This window comes from Tachysurus vachellii, chromosome 7, assembly GCF_030014155.1.
Source record: "Tachysurus vachellii isolate PV-2020 chromosome 7, HZAU_Pvac_v1, whole genome shotgun sequence".
In the NCBI taxonomy this organism is placed as follows: domain Eukaryota; kingdom Metazoa; phylum Chordata; class Actinopteri; order Siluriformes; family Bagridae; genus Tachysurus; species Tachysurus vachellii.
Window position 1 is genome coordinate 5,810,975 of NC_083466.1, and position 21,062 is coordinate 5,832,036.

Sequence of the window (21,062 nt, forward strand, 5' to 3'; positions counted from 1 at the left end):
TGTTTCCATAGATATATACACTAGATGTCGCCTTGGGGTCCTAAAAATGCATCAAAACCGCCGCCATCTTTGTACGGTGCTCCTTTACCTCAAATGCATGGACGATGCCGGACTTCTGTGCTGCATTTGGTTGTTCAAATGAAAGAAATCTAAAAACCAGACAGCAAGGGATTACATTTCACAAGTGAGAATGTGTTTTATGATATTGAATGTTAGGAAATTATATTTCTTGTTCCATTGGTTTGTTTCAGTCCTTGGTTAACGACCACAGCTAATCCATGCTACTGTATTTACCCATTAGTTTTTGACAGTTAGGAAAACAGACAATGTTTGTAGATTCTGAAGCTCTTAATAAGGACAAAATAATGTGTGTTCTGTAAGATTCCCTTATCTGTCAAACATATTTTATTAGATTGTCCTGGACTTAACACAAGCAGAATGCTCTTTTATCAAATTACTTCACTTAAGGAAATATTTAATGACATTATGTCTGAAAAGGGTTTGGATTTTTTTATCTTATGTTAATAAAAAAAAAATTATAATATGACTTGCTGTTTATATTTGTTTTGTTTTTATTGCATTTATATGATATTTGTGTTTTTGTAATTGAATTTTTGCCATGAAAATAGCTTTTGATTGCTGACAGTATTAAATAAAATAATCAGAATCTGAATCTGTTTGTAGATTCCCAAGTAATAAACAGAGACGTCAGTCATGGACAAGTTGCAGGGACACTAAACACTTTTTTTTAAATGGTTAACTCAGCTGACAGCCCTGGAAGGATGTCCCCAGTTAGGTTGGCAGTTCAGCCTCAAAATCAAACTTTGTGGGTTTTTTTTGGTTTATGTGACTTTACTTATTTAATGTTGCAAAAATATTGCAGGTAAAGAATAAATAAAAGATTGAACAGTCTTTGGCACCTCAACTATTTAACTTTCACATTATGTTCCTCTTGAATTTGTGATTTGTTTCCACCTGCAAATTGCTTTGTGTATCATATTTAATAAACCAATACAATTTATAGTGTACAACTATATATACAATGTATAGTCACACCATTGTAGCAGTGTTGCATGCAGTAGGCTATAAGGTAAGTAGTGATTGTTCATTTGAAGTTTACTCAAGTGGAAGAATGTAAGTAATAAACTTACACCTATTAGCACTATGCATTATATTGTGAAAAAGTAGATTATCTTAATATCAAAAACTTAAAATTTCTCTGGAATTAATGATAAATACATGTCTGACCTTTGGAACAACCAAAAAAAAACCTAGAAAATGGCATTCATGACGATTTATGGTGATTTTATTTCTTTGCCTACATTGACGCTGATGCATTAAGAGGAGTGGGTCCCCCGTACCAAGATGGCGGCTCAATTGACGCATTCGTTCCAATGTACTGCCATATACAAGGCGACATCTAGTGTATATATCTATGATGTGTTTCGTGCAATGATTCAGACAACCCGGAAAAGGTAGGTATAGTTTGTGAATGGAAACTTACCGATCATTGCACAAGACACCTGTCATTCAATATATACAGGTGAATGAAAGGTGTCTCATCCGATGATCGGTAAGTTTCCATTCACAAATTATACCTACCTCTTCCGGGTTGTCTGACTTGTCGTTGTGTTTTCGGATTTGTTACAGTTTTTTTCAATCGCTAACAAGCGCTTACCTATACTTAAGATAATTTTTCTAAACTCTTAACACAGACGGACTAAAAATAGCACAAAATTAATGTATCTAATCCCTGCGATCTTCAGGGTTAGGCCACATGTTTTCATCAACATCACATCTGATATCATCCAAGGCGATGCACCTGGGATAAAACCGCTTGGTATGTCGGATCCACCCTTAGCAATCTTGAACTGTGTTGTCCCTGCAGCCAGCATCCATGGCTTCAAGGAGGGACATCTGGTCATGTGGCTGATGGTCATAAACCTTCCACCTCCATGCAGAAAAGAACTCCTCTATGGGGTTGAGGAAAGGTGATTAGGGTGGAAGGAAGAGACTTACCAGTCTTGGGTGGACTTCAAACCATGCTGTTATTGCTTGCGAATGATGGAAAGCAACATTGTCCCAGGTAATTACAAAGGTCCTCATGTTTTCACCCTCCTGATCCTGCTCTGGTACCAGGCGCTGGTGGAGATCATTGAGAAAGGCAAGGAGGCGCTCGGTATTATAGGGTCCAACCTGACATCTGTGAAGGAGTAATCCTGCATTTGCCATTGCTGCACACATGGTAATGTTTGCCCCTCTCTGTCCTGGCACATCAACTGTGGCCCTTTTTCCAATTATATTTCGTCCACGTCGACGCCTTTTGGATAGATTGAATCCTACCTCATCTATGTAAATGAATTCATGAGGGGCCTGGTTGGCCTTCAATTCCATAACTCTCTGAAACAAAGTTTATGTATATCATGTCATTACTGTATACCATACTGTACTGTAACCTATTACTGTGTAGGTTACCTACTTGCAAAGTGCAAAGCTTATAGAACTGGACATTTAATTGAATATACACTATACCTGGACATATTGTCGTCGTAGCTCCTTGACTCTCTCACTGTTCCTCTCAAAGGGAACAGTGTAGAGCTGCTTCATCCACACTCTGTGTTTGGACAATGTCCGTGTAATGGTTGTGAGGGTGATGCTTTCTATATTGCCAAATATCTCATGGTCCTCCACAATTCTAGTTTTAATTTCATGCAGTTTTATTGCATTATTTGCAACAACCATTTCTACAATGGCAAGCTCTTGATCATTATTGAGGAGCTTTCCTCTTCCCCCAGAGAGTGGAAGACGTTGCATTCTTTAGAGGGGAAAAAAATCAACATATGCATTACTGTATGACCTTATTGACATGTCAAGTGAGAATAGAAACAATCCATGTAAAATGCAATACTTACCTGTTGGTTTGTTGAAAGATGCGAATAATGGAGGCAACCATTGACAGCCTCAAATTGGGTTGCACTCTTTCACCAGCCTCTCTTAGTGAGAGACCGTGGTTGATTACATGGTCAATAATAGTGGCACGAATTTCATCACTGACTACTGTTCTTGCAGCCCTTGGAATGCCACCACCACGCATTCTTACACCTCTACCTTGCCCTCTCCTTGTGCCTGCTCCTCTTCCTGCACCTGCACCTCCTACTGCACCTCTCACTGCACCTCTCACTGCACCTGCACCTCCTACTGCACCTCTCACTGCATCTCTTACTGCACTTCTCACTGCACCTCTCACTGCACCTGCACCTCCAACTGCACCTCTCACTGCACCTCTCACTGCACCTGCACCTCCTACTGCACCTCTCACTGCATCTCTTACTGCACCTCTCACTGCACCTGCACCTCCTACTGCACCTCTCACTGCACCTCGCACTGCACCTCTCACTGCACCTGCACCTCCTACTGCACCTCTCACTGCACCTGCACCTCCTACTGCACCTCTCACTGCATCTCTTACTGCACCTCATCATTGCACCTCTCACTGCACCTCCTACTGCACCTCTCACTGCATCTCTTACTGCACCTCTCACTGCACCTACACCTCCTACTGCACCTCTCACTGCACCTCGCACTGCACCTCTCACTGCACCTGCACCTCTCACTGCACCTTTTACTGCACCTCTCACTGCATCTCTTACTGCACCTCTCACTGCACCTGCACCTCCTACTGCACCTCTCACTGCATCTCTTACTGCACCTCTCACTGCACCTGCACCTCCTACTGCACCTCTCACTGCACCTCTCACTGCACCTGCATCTCTTGCTGCACCTCTCACTGCACCTCTTACTGCAACTCTCACTGCACCTCTCCCTGGCCCTGCATCTCTCACTGGAGCTGGTCTTCTCCCTGGGCCCCTTGCTCTTCCTCTTCCAAGTCCAGACATTACAGTGTTTGTCTTTTTCTGTTTCTGTTTCCAAAAACATCACTCCTCAAAGTCCTCATTTTATAGTAATAGAAAAAAATAACCCCTGCCACTGAGTCTAAGCCAGACTGGAATCAGCTGTGGTTGGCCCAATTCACCCAACATAAATCAGCTGTGTGTCAATTATTCAATTGTTTGTTCATTATCAGCTGAGATATATTGTTTTTGAACTGATATCATTGCAGAAGCAGAGGTTTTTATACTGTATCTAAGGTTTGGAATATTGTTTTTGCTATTGTGGGATGTTGTGTGTTAACATTCGTGAATACTACAAAAACAATCCATAATTTTGTTGGGAGGTATAACTTGTCTGTTAAGAAAATGTAAGCATTGTGGAAATGTGTTCACTGATTGCATATTGTGTGAAAACGACATGAAATGTGTGAATGGTATGGCCACAAAAGACTGATGCTGTGCTAATTGTGTTTAGAGTTTTGAAAATGTGAACTGTTTGGACAAACGCTTGTTAGCGACTGAAAAAAACTGTAAGAGAATTTAGATTCAGGTAGTTAGATTGAGTTATTACACTCTCCTTCTCACCGATTTTTCTCAACACTTCCCATTACAAAAATAAGTTTTGTTGCATTACTTGGAGATTAACATTATTCAGGAAAAAAGTGTAAAAATTGTCTGAATTATCCCTTAAATAATTATTACTATTATCACAGTCATTAATATTTTAATTCAAAGTTTTTAATATTAAAACATTAAATATACATTTACATAAAATATAATATACAATATTTACAATAATATAAAGTTCATTGAAAATATTAGATGTTCTTCTTTCTCCTCCTCTTCTTTTTCTTGAGTGAAGGAAAATGCTGAAAAAAGAAAAGTAGACATGCACTGATTATTATATTGTTATATTTCTTTTATATATAACGATAATTACCAAATTTTAATTACAGTTTATTATGTTATAACAATATTATACTATTATTGCTCTGGTCTTATTAATTATAATATTCCAAATTGTCATTGTATTCTATTCAGATTTCTATTGAGCAGATTGAAGAAATTCAATCATTGCAAAGTGTGTAATAACTGCAGCATAAAAATGTGTAGCCTTTGTCTGAGAATTATTGTGTGCATCAGAGTACTTACCACATCCTGGCCAGCTTCCCTCGCCTGAAGCACAGCAGCAATCTGCTCGACCTGCACACACATGAATATGACAGTAAATTACAGTGTTTCATCTATTTGATTTGTGTACAGTATGATGATTGAATAAGCAAGTTGTTGTTGTCCTTCGGCTGCTCCCTTTTCGGGGTCGCCACAGCGGGTCGTCCGATCCACGTTTTGATTTGGCACAAGTTTTATGTCTGATGCCCTTCCTGACTCAACCCTCCAATTTTATCTGTGCTCGGGACAGGAACTGAGCGTTAACCGCTCATTGGCTGGCTTGGTTTCGTGCCGGTTAGAGCACAAGATATGATTGAATAAGCAAGTGATATACATAAATGTGAGTATCTGTAAATAAGTCATTATTAGTGGTCACTAACTCATGTCAACTGCATGAATCTGACAGAGAACAATTTATATATTGCTTAACATCTAGACTATTTACTAAAACATACAAAAAGAAAAAAGAAAGAGTAACCCCCTCTATGTGTGTGTTTATGTACGAGTGTGTGTATGTGTACACGTACATGGGCACGCAGACGGTTGGGCTCTGCAATCAAGTTAAGCAGGTCGTAATTGTTCTCTCCTTCGATAACCAACCTGGTTATATGTTTGGCCCCAGTCGGGTGGATTTTCTCCACTAGGGGAAAAATGTTCTCATCTGCAGAGAGAGAGAGAGAGAGAGAGAGAGAGAGAGAGAGAGAGAGAGAGAGAGAGAGAGAGAGAGAGAGAGAGAGAGAGAGAGAGAGAGAGAGAGAGAGAGAGAGAGAGAGAGAGAGAATATAATAAACTATAATTAAATAAAAGCCTGTAATGTTTCCTATTAACCCTTAAATACAGTATGACCCTCACTGTGCTGTTGTGTAAATGAAATGATTAGCTACATTCTACAGGTAGAAAACACATTGTAACTAAAAGTCCGGAGCTAATCATGTATGTGTCTAATCACTATGTTACACCTGCTTTACTGTAAAACCTGTAGTGAGGATTGTGAAAAGTCACCAAACAACAGAGGAAATATTTTATTGTGAAATTAAAATCGATTCTTAAGTCAAGCTCATCGATTCGGTTCAGTATTTTTACTGTCATTTATACCTGTGTCCAAGTTCGCTAGCACAGTAAGTAGCATTGTGCTAATTCACGTCAAAAGAGGATCTCGCTTAGATAGAAAACATTAGACTGTAACACGGTGTAATTTAAACCTGCTTTATTGTAAAAACACTATGACATTAAAGTCACATTCTCTTACCGTGAGCTGACTGAGTTTGGTCGGGAGGAGCGCGGAAATCCATGGAGTTTTCTTCTAAAATCTCTTTATTTTAGTGCAGATATTCAATGTTGCTCCGTTCAGCTCAGTGTTGTGTTTGGATTTAAAATGATTCGATGGAACGCGGCATCATAATAGAGGCAGTTTAAAGAAAAATAAACACGACGGATATGACGTGTGCACAGGTTCATAATTGTTGATAACAAGCATTAATAAAATATATCAAAAGGAAAAATAATAAAGCTATTATTATTAATGAATTATTTAAAATTATTATTATTATTATTATTAGTAGTAGTAGTAGTAGTAGTAGTAGTAGTAGTATTTCATTGCGAAGCTGAAATGAAAAATCTCATTTAATTAACAAACTTTATCTGATCATATACCATGGAAATGCATGTTTATAATGTTGATATTTATTTATTAAATTAGTGGGGAAAAAGCACAGGACTGCATGCTCCGTGTCCAGAAGAAAGCAGGCTCAGTTACTTTTGGTGCAAAATGTTTTATGTTTAACATAAAATGTTTTTGTGTTTCTAAAAATATAACTTGATGTGCAATATGTGACCCTGAAAAAATAAAATATTTACAAAAAATAAGATCCTACAAAGCAGGCTGCTCTTAGCAGAGGATGGTTTCGATCCATTGACCTCTAGGTTATGGGCCCAGCACGCTTCCGCTGCGCCACTCTGCTTCAGCACAGCTTTCAAAAGGGACTCAAACCTACAATCCCTGGCTTAGGAGGCCACTGGAGCACGGCGGTATTAAGTCACTGCTGTTTTGATTTTCTGGCATTTTGGGTTTCTGCTGGAGGCATTTAAGAGCTAAACTGCAACAAATATTAAGCCATTTCATTTTTATTAGAAAGTAGGCTGCTCTTAGCAGAGGATGGTTTCGATCCATCGACCTCTGGGTTATGGGCCCAGCACGCTTCCGCTGCGCCACTCTGCTTCAACACACCTGCCAAATAGGACTCAAACCTACAATACGTGGCCAGTGCCTTAGCCATTAGGTCACTGCTGTTTTAAGTTTCTGGCGTTTTGGGTTTCTGCTGGAGGCATCTAAGAGCTAAACTGAAATGTCTTTGGACAAAACCCATTGTCTTTGATGCAAGAGGCCAAAGCTTCATCCAGTAGGCCACCAGGATTGTGGCAATGACCTGCAACGATTAGGGTTGATAGCAACCATTCTGAAATTTATCCCATTTTCTTCTTAGTTAAAATGTAGGCTGTTCCTAGGAGAGGAGGGTTGCAATTTATTGATCACTTGGTTTTGCTACAAGCATGCTTTTCCTGCAGCACACTGCTTAAGCACACCCCAGATGGGACTCAAATCCCCCAATCGCTGGCTTAGGAGGCCAGTGCCTTATCCATTAGGCCACTGGGGCACTGCTAGTTTGGGTTTCTGCTGGAAGGATCTAAGAGCAAACTGCAACAAATATGAACATTAATCCATTTTATTTTTATTAGAAAGTAGGCTGCTCTTAGCAGAGGATGGTTTCAATCCATCGACCTCTGGGTTATGGGCCCAGCACGCTTCCGCTGCGCCACTCTGCTTCAGCACACCTTTCAAAAGGGACTCAAACCTACAATCCCTGGCTTAGGAGGCCACTGGCAAAAGGCTGTATTAAATCACTACTGTTTTGGGTTTCTGCTGGAGGCATTTAAGAGCTAAACTGCAACGAATATTAAGCCATTTCATTTTTATTAGAAAGTAGGCTGCACTTAGCAGAGGATGGTTTCGATCCATCGACCTCTGGGTTATGGGCCCAGCACGCTTCCGCTGCGCCACTCTGCTTCAGCAAAGAAAAGGGGGAAAAGAGAAAAATAAGTAGAGGGGTTGTAGTGCAGGATAATTGTGCTGCAATGGGGGCACATGGTTGCATCTTTTAAACAATATAACAAAACTAGTTTTTGTAAAGTGAACGTTTAACACACAATGGTTATTTATCCAAACAAATTTTATTCACTAATACACTTTATTTCAACATAAACAATTTATATTTTATATATTATATTATTATATTATATTAACAAGACAAGCATTAATAACAACTATATATATACATATATATATATACATATATATATATATATAACAATTATTACTATTTAATTTAATCGCAATTATTATATTATACCTACCATAATTATTATATACATACTATCATTATAGAGCCTTTCACCTATTACAAAGGTTATAACATAAAAATTGTTCGCATAAAAAATTGCTAGAAAAATAAAGTGTTTGAAGTTAAATAAATGTTTTTTGATTCTGAATCTGGTGTCACCGACAGTACCGAGTGCTATGGCGTATGCTGATCTGGTGAGAGCACTGAGCACGCATTACAAGCCGGCACCGATTGTAATCGCGGAACGGTTTCGGTTTCAGAGGCGTAACCAGAAAGAGAGTGAAACTGTCTCTGATTATGTGGTGGCTTTGAGGCAGTTAGCTGCTACCTGTGTTTTCGGACAGTACCTGGATGATGCGCTGAGAGATCGTTTTGTGAGTGGATTACGCTCGGATGCCGTGCAACGCAGGTTGTTGTCTGAGAAGGATCTGACCTTCTCGAAGGCTTGTGAGATTGCAGTGTCAATGGAACTGGCGTCAAAGAAATCGATGGAATTTTCTGGACACAGCGAGCCTCAGCAGGTAAATGCCCTGTCAAGTGCAAGCTTTTCTGAGAAGGGGAGGAAAGGTCAGTTTAGACGACAAAGTGATGATAAAATGCAAAGCAAGGGACAGAAAGGAGTAAAAAATTACTTTGGACCACAACAGACATGCTACCGATGTGGGGGAAAACACTCAGCACGTGACTGCAGATTTAAAAATGAAAAGTGTCATACCTGCTCCAAAATTGGACACATAGCCCGTGCATGTAGAAAGGGAAAGGCCATTTCGCAAACTCAGTATGTGGAAGCTGAAGTAAATACATCCAGAGTGGATGAAGAGGCTGAACTTTTTGGATTGTATGCAGTATACACCACCTCAAGGTATAAAAAGGGGTACACAGTGGATGTTGCACTGGATGATAAGAGAACAACAATGCTACTGGATACAGGGTCAGCTGTGTCAGTGGTATCTGAGGATTTCTACCAGACGAATCTCAACCATTTCAGTTTAAAACCAGCCCCCGAGTTAAGGCTAAAATCATATTCAGGCCAAAGTATTGCTGTTCGAGGATACATTACGATTCCAGTGCGGTATGAAACACAGCAAGTTACCCTTCCTCTGGTCATTGTAAAAGGAAGTAGACCAGCTCTGATTGGTAGGAACTGGCTAAAGGAACTACACCTGAACTGGGAACAGATTTTCACTGTACACAGGGTGTTTACACAGGCAGATGGGACTCTAGGCGTGAACGAGGTGTTACAGCACCACCAGGCAGTGTTCTCTGAGAACCAGGGTTGCATAGAGGGCTTTAAAGCCAAAATCCGTATAAAACCAGGCACCACACCAATCTTTTGCAAAGCTCGCCCGGTTCCTTACGCATTAAAGGAAGCAGTAGAAAGGGAGCTGGACAGGTTGGAGAAAATGAAAGTGATTTCAAAGACTGAGAAAAGTGAGTGGGCCTCTCCGATTGTCACTGTACCAAAGGCAGATAAAACAATTAGGGTTTGTGGCGACTACAAGGTCAGTATTAATCGGTGTATGGAAGAGCAGACATACCCACTACCTAACGCCGAAGATTTGTTTGCTACTTTAGCAGGAGGAACATTGTTCAGCAAGCTTGACCTCTCTCATGCCTACCAGCAGTTGATGTTAGACGAAGAGTCAGAGAAATATCTGACCGTTAACACCCATAAGGGCTTGTACAGATTTCATCGCCTCAGCTATGGGGTTTCCAGCGCACCTGCGATTTTTCAGTCTGTTATGGACCAGATTTTACTAGGACTGGATCATGTGACATGTTTTTTGGATGATATTCTCATCACTGCGTCATCTGAGGAAATGCATTTAAAAAGACTGGATGAAGTGCTCACACGTCTGGAAAAACACGGTGTCCGGGTGAAACTGTCTAAATGTAAGTTTTTTCAGAGCAGTGTGGAGTATCTGGGACATCGCATCGACCAGGATGGTCTGCACCCCACTAATGAAAAGGTAGCAGCCATAAACAAAGCGCCGGAGCCAAAAAATGTCACTGAGCTGAAGTCTTTCTTAGGTCTTCTTAACTATTACAGCCGTTTCCTGCCAAACTCCTCCACCATCCTCCGCCCTCTACACAGCCTGCTGAGAAAAGAGGCAAAGTGGGTTTGGACCTTTGAGTGTGCTAAGGCATTTGAAGATGCAAAGCAGCTATTACAGAAAAATAATGTGTTGGTGCATTACGACACACGTTTGCCACTCCGGATTGCGTGTGATGCGTCACCCTATAGAGTAGGGGCGGTGATTTCTCATGTCATGAAGAATGGAGAGGAACGGCCTGTGGCTTTTGCATCAAGGACATTAACGGAGGCTGAAGGGAAATATGCCCAAATTGAAAAGGAGGCCCTTGCCATCATTTTTGGAGTAAAGAAATTCCACAAATATCTATATGGGAGGAAATTCACACTCATTACAGATCACAAACCACTGTTAACTATACTGGGACCAAAGTCAGCGGTTCCAACTTTAGCGGCATTAAGGATGCAACGCTGGGCTCTCATCCTTATGGCATACAGTTATGATATTGAGTACAGAAGATCAGCTGATCATGCTAACGCTGATGCTTTGTCTCGCCTACCCAGTGCCTCATTAGACAACACAGGAGAAGAGGGAGGTATTTTCTACTTCTCACACGTGGAGGAACTACCAGTGAGTGCAAAAGACATTGAGAGTGCTACTTTAAAAGATCCTACACTGAACAAAGTGTGGAGCTACACAATGAATGGATGGCCAAGTTATGTTCAGGAGGAAGCACTACGGCCTTATTTCATACGTAGGCAGGAGTTGTCAGTGGAACAAGGTTGCGTTCTTTGGGGCCAGCGAGTCATCTTACTGGACGACCTTCATCAGGTGCACCCAGGTATCTGCCGCATAAAAGCTCTCGCTCGCAGTTCCATGTGGTGGCCTGGCTGTGATGGGAATATTGAGGAGCTCGTGAAAGGTTGCTCTATATGTCAAGCTGTTCAGAAAATGCCAGCAGTCGCACCACTGCACCACTGGAGATGGCCGGAAAGAGTATGGCAGAGAATTCATATTGATTTTGCTGAAAAGGACAAGCAGTATTTTTTGGTGGTCATTGATAGTCATTCAAAGTGGTTAGAAGTGTTTCCTGTGTCCTCTACCACCTCTCACAAAACCATTGAAGTGCTGCGAAGCCTGTTCTCTGCGTATGGACTGCCAGAGGAGCTGGTATCTGATAATGGTCCACAGCTGGTGTCGAGGGAGTTTACACAGTTCCTGGAGAGAAACGGTATCAAACACACTGCTGTTCCTGCATATCATCCTGCATCGAATGGAGCTGCAGAGAGGTCGGTGCAGATTTTGAAACGTGCACTTACAAAGGATGTGTTGGAGGCGGAGAAAAAGGCTCCTTTGCCACTCAGTCATAGACTGGCAAATTTCCTGCTCATGTACCGCAGTACACCCCACACCGTGACGGGACGTACACCGGCTGAGTTATTTCTGAAACGCCAGATACGAACCCGCTTCAGTTTGCTTAAGCCCATGCTTGCCAGACGGATGGAAGAGAAACAAGCCACTCAGAAACGTCATCATGACTGTGGTGGCTCATCTCTTCGTTTCTTTCAGGAAGGGGAAGCGGTCCGCGTCCGGAATTTCAGGGGAGGAGTGGACAAATGGAATCGGGCAAAAGTACTAAAAAGACTGGGAGCTGTCACATATTTGGTACAAGAGGGTCAGAGGCAACGCACAGTGCATGTCGACCACATGTTGCCCGGGCGAGGAAATGTGGGTACACTTCCACAAAGCTTGCCCTCACCAGTGGTGGAAAATGAGCCGCAGGTAACTATGGACTGTGCTTGTCCAGCTGTTTTGCCCAGTGCACCGGTGACACTAATATCACCTACTGTTCTCTCTAAACCAACCGAACAGGTGGTCGAAGCGCCATCCCCCACAGCAAACAAAAAGTCACCTGAGAAACGGAGGTACCCAGAGCGGGTCCGCATACCACCTAAAAAACTGAATCTATGACCGGCAGGAATTTGTTGGTAAATGTGAATCTGCACAGTGGATGTAAGCTGCCAAGAGACATTTTTTTTGTTGAAAATAGGAAGTTTTTGCCGTAAATTTAGATTTAATTAAGGCAGTGGATTTATTTTGACTGTGAGATTTATATGCAAAGTTATTGTTGCTTGTTCTTTCTGAACTTAAAATTGCTCTTGTTTAAAACTAAAAGGGGAGGAATGCAATAGATTTGTGTATTGACAGGTTAAGGCTGCCACCTTCTGGGTCATTATGGTAAAGGCAGTTGTTATGTTACGTTGTTGGCAAATGATAATTGAGCCTTTGCGGCACCTGTATTAAAAGAGTCTGTCCCCGGAAGTAAGAAGTAAAGACGTGTTAAGTTGTTCTGCTCAGCCTGTTTATTGTCTTCCACCCGATATACTACAGGTAGTGGTAGCCTTCTTTTGACAGACGCTTTTTTGGTGGCTCCCCTCTTGCCACAAGCTCTGATTTTTGGAGTCACCGTGCACGTTGTCAGTTCTGGGACTGTGAGACTGGAGACTGGGGACCTGGCAAAATGACAAAGAACCCTGTAACGAAGGTGCTGGCACTGATGGGTGATTACCTGGCAGAAAGGATGTATATCCCAGAGATATATATGCATCTGTGGTGCTGATGGGTGATGACCCTGCTGATTTGAAAATCCAGTCTAGTTAAACCACACAGGATCATGCTTGACACTGGGCCAGAAAGAAGATTCACATGCCACATGAGTCAGGCTCATGCCAGGTGCAGCTACATCTGCATGTGTTACCACAGTCTCAGAGTTAGCATGTTTGCGGTGGCGAATTACTGCCTCACCCTTGAAATTTTCAGGTTCCTGGAACTCGATAACAGCATGTCCATGTTCCACGTGTGCTGTCGGTCTCTTGGGTTTCGCAGTAAATGCTTTGCCACACTGATCTGCTTGGGAAGCTCCACTCCTTGCAGAAAAGTGTCCCAGTATATGTGTGTATCTTTATAATACACCTATATTTACAATAAAGTGTTCAATATGTATATATTACATATTTATTTATTTTTATTATTGAAGTGAATGTGGGGAACAGAAGCCCAACTCACCAAGAAGAGACTTTAGTGTTGTTTATTGTTAATAATACCATCTTGGTCCTGCCCAGCAGTTCTCTGCAGTCTTCATGCAGCTGATTGATGTGACTGTATGTCATCACAACTGACACTGAGTTATAAACAGTCTGTGAATAAACAGATGCATTGTTTGTATAATGAATGATCAGTAGTCTCTACAATCATATTCAATAACAGCATCAACAAAAATATTCTAAATATTCATTCAGAAAATGAGAATCACATACTAACTTTTTTATTTATGTTTTCACAAACATACAACGTTTGTCAATTCTCAAATAAAAATTCAATTATAATAAAATAATATGAATGTGTAATTACAGTTACAATCTGTAATATTTATATACTTACACTTATACACCATCTCCTATGAAATTACAAATCCCTCTGCATTAGCATTTTTGTACAAGGACAAAAATTTGTCACAATCTTAATCAGTAGTGAAATATTGGTGGTTTTTTTTTTGTTTTTGATTTTTTTCATTTACAACCGATTGTGTGTGACTAAGACTATGTTTCGGCCAATTGACTGTTTTGTCAAAAAATCAACAAATCAAAAAATCAAAGCTGAAGGCCTAACAGGTAAAGCTTCAGCTTCACATGATGATTGTGGGTTGGAGTAGCATCTGGGTGCACTTCTAGTTAGCTCTTAAGAAGGCACCCTGAAGTTCAAGAATCCTGCAGGTCCTGAACAACAAATGCTAGGATAACTAGCAAAAGAGCCTGGTGCACAGTGCACCAGTGGTGTAGTGGTATCATACAAGATTCCCATTCTTGTGAACCGGGTTTGATTCCCAGCTGGTGCAGGTTTGTGCTTTGCTGCCTTTCAGACTGTGCCGTAAAAGTCTTCATAAGTGCTGTACCCGCCGAGTCAATCTGAACCTCTAAGTGGAACTTCCTGTCATATGTTACAAGCTGATTCTATTTCAAGTCATGCTCTCCAAAATGTAGTGGTATCAGCAAGATTTGGATTTTGCCAAGCTGCGTTTTATTCTTGCATTAAACAGAATGTTTTGGGGATGTGTTTCTTTAAACATCTTATTTGAAGAAGGCTCAATTGTTGCTTTCCAGAGCTTTTCAGATCTACCTGGACAATGGTGAAGGATTGGAGTGAATGCGGATAATAAACTCATGCGATAGCAGTAAAAAATGATATATGGTTTAAAATTTTTTTTTTTAAAACCTTTGTCTGCAGGCCCAGTGGCCTAATGGATAAGGCATCAGCCTTCGGAGCTGAGGATTGTGGGTTCAAGTCCCATCTGGGTCAACCTATAAGGTGTTCTTTAGGAACTGCCAAGTGCTTCTGTTCACTGCTGCTCATTATCACCTTCACAATCTGGTCTGTCACGTGTGAGCCGGATGGAAAAACATTGAAATGGACTTTGAAAATCAAAGCTGAAGGCCTAACAGGTAAAGCTTCAGCTTCACATGATGATTGTGGGTTGGAGTAGCATCTGGGTGCACTTCTAGTTAGCTCTTAATAGCGCAGCACATCAAAGTGTACAAACTGTCAGTGGCACTGAAATTGACGTATGCTTAAGGAGCTCTCTTTCAAATCTGATGAACAGATTCACAGCAAGTTGGTGAATTTGTAAACGAAGCACATATGAATGTCTTACTCTGCTCATATGGCTGAACCGCGATCATAGCTCAATCAGAGCAAAAAAGGATAAGAGGGGTCAAATCGATGGCAGGGTAAACAGCCGCAAGACCGATGGACAGCCGTGGCCGCCTTCGGAACTCGTGGACCAGAGCACCGTTGAGTTGGAAAAGATAAACCGGGTCAAGTACAAAACAGACGTAGCTTGAGAACCATTAAAAGGGCCGGCCACCTCTGCCGAAGGTCTCCACAAACCCTTAAGATAGGCATTGGTGGTTCAGTGGTAGAATTCTCGCCTGCCACGCGGGGGCAAGAAGTGTATATTTGGAACAGAGTGCCAGCCAATCAAATTGAAGCATTTTTTCTGCTCTCCCAGATGCTAAATGTACGTCACGGTCAATTTTTATGAATTAAAATGCTGGTCTAGACCTCGGTCGAATCCCACTCAGTGCAACTTTAAAAAATATTCTGCACACCACTTTGTGAACTATAAACACATACATATCTAACACATTTCTGAATAATATAACGAATTCTGTAAAGTGAGACACACATCAAAGAAATCAGTGTTAATCATTATGTTTATTTGGCATTCTAAACACCTTTTAAAGGAGTAAAACACAATAGAAATAACACATGTAAGAAAAACACACGTAACATGTATACATATTAATGCAACATTAAAGACTAATTAAATTAATACACATTTAAATAAAGAGAAAATATATTTACAAAAGTTTACTGCAGGTGAAAGAAAATTTACAACATTTATTTTTATTTTCTCCTTTCTGCCACCCATCTCTGTCTTTCCATCTCATAAAATTCAGACTTCTGAAACTCCTTCCAGGTCATTTCTTTTTCCATCCCCTGATGCTGGTAAATGGAAAAGACTTTTGAAGGGCAGTAAATATATTTCCCAGCAATTCCAGGTAAGTCTGTATGTAGGTGTGGACTGTTTGGGCCCTGCTTTAGTTCCATCTTACAAAACCTACACAGGCGTCCAACACTGTGTACTTCAGGCCTCTTCCGCTTTTGCTGTCTTTTCTCCTCCATCCGTTTCTTTGTGGATGCAAGTTCTCTCTGAAAGAACTCGGTTTCCATAAAATCTTGAAATGGCATTCTGGGGTTTGTTAGTCCTTCAAGCATTGAAGACCTTTGTAGAGCAGTAGAAATATCTGACAGGGCCTTGTTGATAAAAAAAGTGGACAGAGGAGCCATCGTTCTCATAGCGAGACTTTGGCTGTCCACAGGCAAGACACGTCTTTGTCTGCTTTCTCTGCTCTGGCTGTTGCTGCTGCTGTTGTTGCCGCGCCATGATGCCCTCAACAATTTTCTCCAAGCTCTCAGGAGTCAAGGGTGTGGTTTGAGCAGGTGCTGGTGGAAGTACAACTGCAGGGTGCATAGTTACCACTGGTACACTGGTAGTTTCACTCCCCTCTGTCAACGAGTGCCAGAGTTGCTGTCGTTCCTGCAGTTTTTCTGGACTTGTGTTTAATGAAGTACTGGTGTTCAGCAGTTTGGCCAAGTGCTTGACATACTGTGATATGTGCAGTCTTGTGGTTGGATGAAGCATGCTGTTGGGGTCAGTACAGGAACTGTGGACCATTGCTGCATACTCCTGATCCACAAGCTTTAGCATGTCCTTCTTCCCATGATGCTTATTCAACAAGCTGTCAATGGCCTCCTTCATTGCCACTGTCCAACGTTTGTGGTCCAGCACAAACACCCTTCCACCAGTCTTCACCGGTCCAGTGCGGGTACTAGAAGGCGAGGCCAGCATGGGCAGGGGTGGTGTGTATGTGGTTTCTACATAAAGGAAATCAAACAGAATCAAACTTTGTGCCCCAAAATAAATTTTAACAGTGTTTGATAACAAAATCTGTTCATCTGTAATTTACCTGGCTTTGACCCAGGTTTGCATGGGCACCATGAGATGAGGACAGTGACTGCACAGGCAACGTCCTGGTGGATTCTACAAGTTAAGCATAGTTTGCACAAAACTGTTCATCTGTCAAAAGGTAACCTGGTTCTGATTGTAGTTCTAAATGGGCACTATCCAATGAAGAATGCAAGGGAGGAAATTCTACAAAAACAAAAAAATAGCATCAAGAATGTTGCTACAAATAATAAATGTATAATAACAATGTCTTGTTTATTCATTAAGTCTATTTGTCTTCAAAATATCTACCTGACACTAGCTGAGGACTTGAAGTCACATCAAGCTCACCAGGATGGTCTCCAGACTGGGCAGTGGGCGTGCTTCCTTGATCAGCTGGACTGAAAGCTTGAGTGGTCTTGCTCTTGTGCTTTTCCCAGTCCAGCACAACAGGGTGACATCCAGGTTCCACGTACTCCAGCCCAAACCTCTCTCCAGTGTCTTTGGTGCACACCTGAAGGATGGGATATTTTGCCGTTCCTAACACCCTTGCTGAAGCAGTATTAAGATCGCCAATTAGCAACGGATCAAACACTCCCGGAAGCCGAACACCTGGTATTTTCAGATCCACCAGACGCTGAAAGTTCCAGCGTGCCACTCCGGTCATGCTCTGGGCTTGAAACAATTCAGAGGAAACACGTGTGCCAGTGACCCACTGAGCCTGGTGAAAGTGGTAGCCCTCCTGCTGAGACGTTCCTCTTATTGGAATCCACACATCAACTTTAGCCCCCTCACCCTGGACGTGATTTAGTTGAATTGTTCCACCATGTCTGTACAGGATCTCACCAGACACCTCAGGATCACTGATACAGCCTCTCAGGATGTGAACACGTTGAATGCGCCATGTCTTCAGCATAGAGGGTTTGTACAGGGGAACACCATTTGGATCAGATGCCAAATGGAAGAGCTTCATGACACCTTCAACCCTCTTGAGAAGTTCGTCCGGCTGAGGGATCTTTGTTCTGCAGTGTTCCCGAATGTGTTGCTTTGTGGGGTTGGCAGGCTGAATCCCACAAAATGCATAGGCATTCTTTAGCTTCTGCATATCCTCCTGATCTACTACACAGAAAGCGGCAGACAAGAACTTGGCGAAGGAGCTGTACAGGGCGTGATGCTCTGATACACATTCGCGAAGTAAGCGCCTCAGACAATGAAATAGATCAAGTTTGATCACTATGTTCTCGTCGAATTGGGACCTTGACGCACATGTGTTTTGGAGAACACCAGATGTTGCCTCCAGAATAACGGTATCCACTGTCTGCCAAGCATCCCAGTTCAGGTGTTCTGATTTTTCAGGGTCTGGCACTCTGTATGCTGCACAGCAATCCCTGAAAACACAACATAAAAGTGTAGCTGTGAACATTAATTCTGCTGTATCAATCAAAGAAACAAAACACAAATCAGTCAAGATGTAATTAGTCATCTTTGCACACCATTGTATCTAGTCTTTATATCTATGAATTGTGTGACATGTAATGTCTCACCTGTCTACCCACTGGTACTGTGACTTCTCCACTCCTGCCATCCTGTACCGATGAGCCAGCCCCTGGTACATGGGTTCTAATGACTTTTCCGTCTCAGACTGCACCATCACCCATGATACGACCATCCAGTGTTCGTTCATGATGGCATATGATGACATAGTGCCAGACGTGAACGTGACTTTCCTGGCCACCTTCTGGGTGTGGTCTGAGCAGAATGCTTGCCCAAAGGTTCCCTGTAAAAGCTTTGTAATGGCTTCCTTCTGGCGCTGGTACTCATGGAGGAGGCAGTCAGTAAGATAGTGAGCAGACACACAGAGGCCATTCCATCCATCAATATCATCATAATCACCGAAGGGAGCAGGCTGAGTTTCCTTTCTTATGAAACCGGTGATGCTCTTCTGCCCATGCGCGCCTGCCTCAGAGTCCAGGACACTCTGGCAAGTCAGAAGGTAGGCCAAGTTCGCACGCTCGTATTTGAGGTGCATCATTTCCATCACCTGGTTGGCCATGTCCGTGGGCGATTTACCTGTACGCCGTAGCTCATCCAAGAGAGACTTACAGATGGCTTTCTTATAAGTAAGAACCGCAGGCAGTAAATTAGTAAACCTTTTGGGGAGCTTTTCCAGCCACTGTGGGTTGTCTGCATACCATCGTTTTTTGCAGACTTTGCAACACAATCGTGATGAGAACAGGTAGTACTGACCTGTGATGCCCACAATCACACGAGGCCTACCAAATCCAGCAGACGTAACCTTTGTCTGCCTACACCCGTCAATGCATGGCAGAGCATAGATATTCCTTAGTCTAGCCATCAAGGTGTCATTTTCAGGCTTCCAAATGAAAAATGGATGAAGTTGGAAATATTTGGGGGATGGTAGATCAGAGATGGTGTCGATCAGTTCTGGCTGAGGAGGCAAACGCCACAGAGACACTGTCTTCATGGGGTTGCTCACAGGGGGTGAGCCTGGCCATAGACCCAAGGATTCCAGCTCTGTCTTCATCCAGATCTTCTGCTGATGCGAACACTTCCACTCACGGACATCATAATCGTAGTCAAGAGGTTGTGGAGGAGGGCCTCTAGAAACGGCTGTAAAAAAAGATAAAAGGATGATTTTCCAATTATAGCTACAGACCTTGACTATGGCAGTCACTCTTTCCCCTTAACAAAGACACAAAGTAATCTTTCTTACTTGTCTGTTGCAGAGGAGGAGGGCTGCACACTGAAGAGCCAAGGGCAGAGGTTAATGAGTCTGGAAAGACAAATAGTAATTAAAAATATATTCAAAAGTGGGACAATAAACAAAGAAAACAACTACATTAATGACTCAGATAAGTGCATAAATCCAGTCTTACCATGTGATGCCTCAGCTGTATGTAGAACACTATATGAAGTGTTATCTGAAGTTGAGAAATTTTCTAAAAAATAAAAAGATGGATAAACAATCCATTCTAAAATTAGAACAGATTCAGTACAACATAATGTTTTCAATATGTCGAGTCATCTGAAATACAACCTTACCATCTTTGCCACATTCCTCAATTATAGGTGTCCTGCAGACTTGAGAGCTGTCTGTGGTGCTGATGTCTGCTAAAACAGAGCATTATTCCTCTATGAGCAATTATTTGTATAAGAAGTGAGAGATTATAAATATGATTTTAAATGCTAAACAGTAAAGGTAGGTGAACATGACAATTTGCTAACAAATCTGACACTAAACACACCTGCAGTTGAAACCGGTCTCATAGATTGTGTGGAAGCTGATTGTTCCGGGACAAGAAACATCAGCTGTTTGGGAAGGGCCACGGGCGTTTTCTGAGCTGTCAAGGCTGGTGCTGAAAGAAGGAAAAGATACAAAATCAAAGTACAACATAAGATTAGAAAAGTCCAAATATATAAGCAGAATTATAATGTAATTACGCATTTATGATTTACCATTGACTGGTGGCAGTTGCTTGGTGTCAGGAGGCGTTATGGAGAGGGCAGCAGAAGGCACTGCAAAATGCAAAATCTTGTCAGACATTTGTGTGTAATAATATAAAAGGTTCAAAATACCCCACACTTATTTCACCCGCTTATCTTTATGGTACTAATAAACAGTAAACATTCTGCCTACCAAAGGAATGTTAATACTTTCAAGCTGTGAAAAGGTAACTTACATGCACATGCATCATCGTGAGTTAGTAGACAGAAATATTTAAAACAACAAAAAACAAAGAATACTTACCCTGACTGTGGTTGATATCATTTCTTGGTGGTCGTGGAATCAATTCATAGTCCCTTGAACAGTTAGTATATTGCCAACGGCACAGATGTTTGTTAGTGGAACATCACTGACACAATAAGAAAGGCTTTTTGTTCAGACTTGGAGAGCATTTCATATCACAATTCAACAGAACTGTGCTCCAGTGATGAGCCTGATGTGTAAAAACCTTTTCCTGGTCCTGCAGAACGTCCCAGTTCA

The 21,062-nt window shown here is 41.8% G+C and overlaps 1 protein-coding gene and 2 non-coding genes across 3 annotated transcripts; all 3 read left to right on the forward strand.

Moving 5' to 3' along the window:
• Window positions 1–9,735: 9,735 nt before the first annotated feature.
• Window positions 9,736–12,462, forward strand: LOC132848108 (uncharacterized protein K02A2.6-like). Its single transcript, XM_060873602.1, has one exon. It carries the CDS (start codon window positions 9,862–9,864, stop codon window positions 12,460–12,462), a length of 2,601 nt encoding a protein of 866 aa, XP_060729585.1. The 5' UTR covers window positions 9,736–9,861.
• A 1,853-nt stretch (window positions 12,463–14,315) lies between these two features.
• Window positions 14,316–14,386, forward strand: trnag-ccc (transfer RNA glycine (anticodon CCC)). Its single transcript has one exon. It is a non-coding gene; the product is annotated as a tRNA-Gly (tRNA).
• A 388-nt stretch (window positions 14,387–14,774) lies between these two features.
• trnar-ucg (transfer RNA arginine (anticodon UCG)) lies at window positions 14,775–14,847 on the forward strand. The gene has a single exon. It is a non-coding gene; the product is annotated as a tRNA-Arg (tRNA).
• The last annotated feature ends 6,215 nt before the right edge of the window (window positions 14,848–21,062 follow it).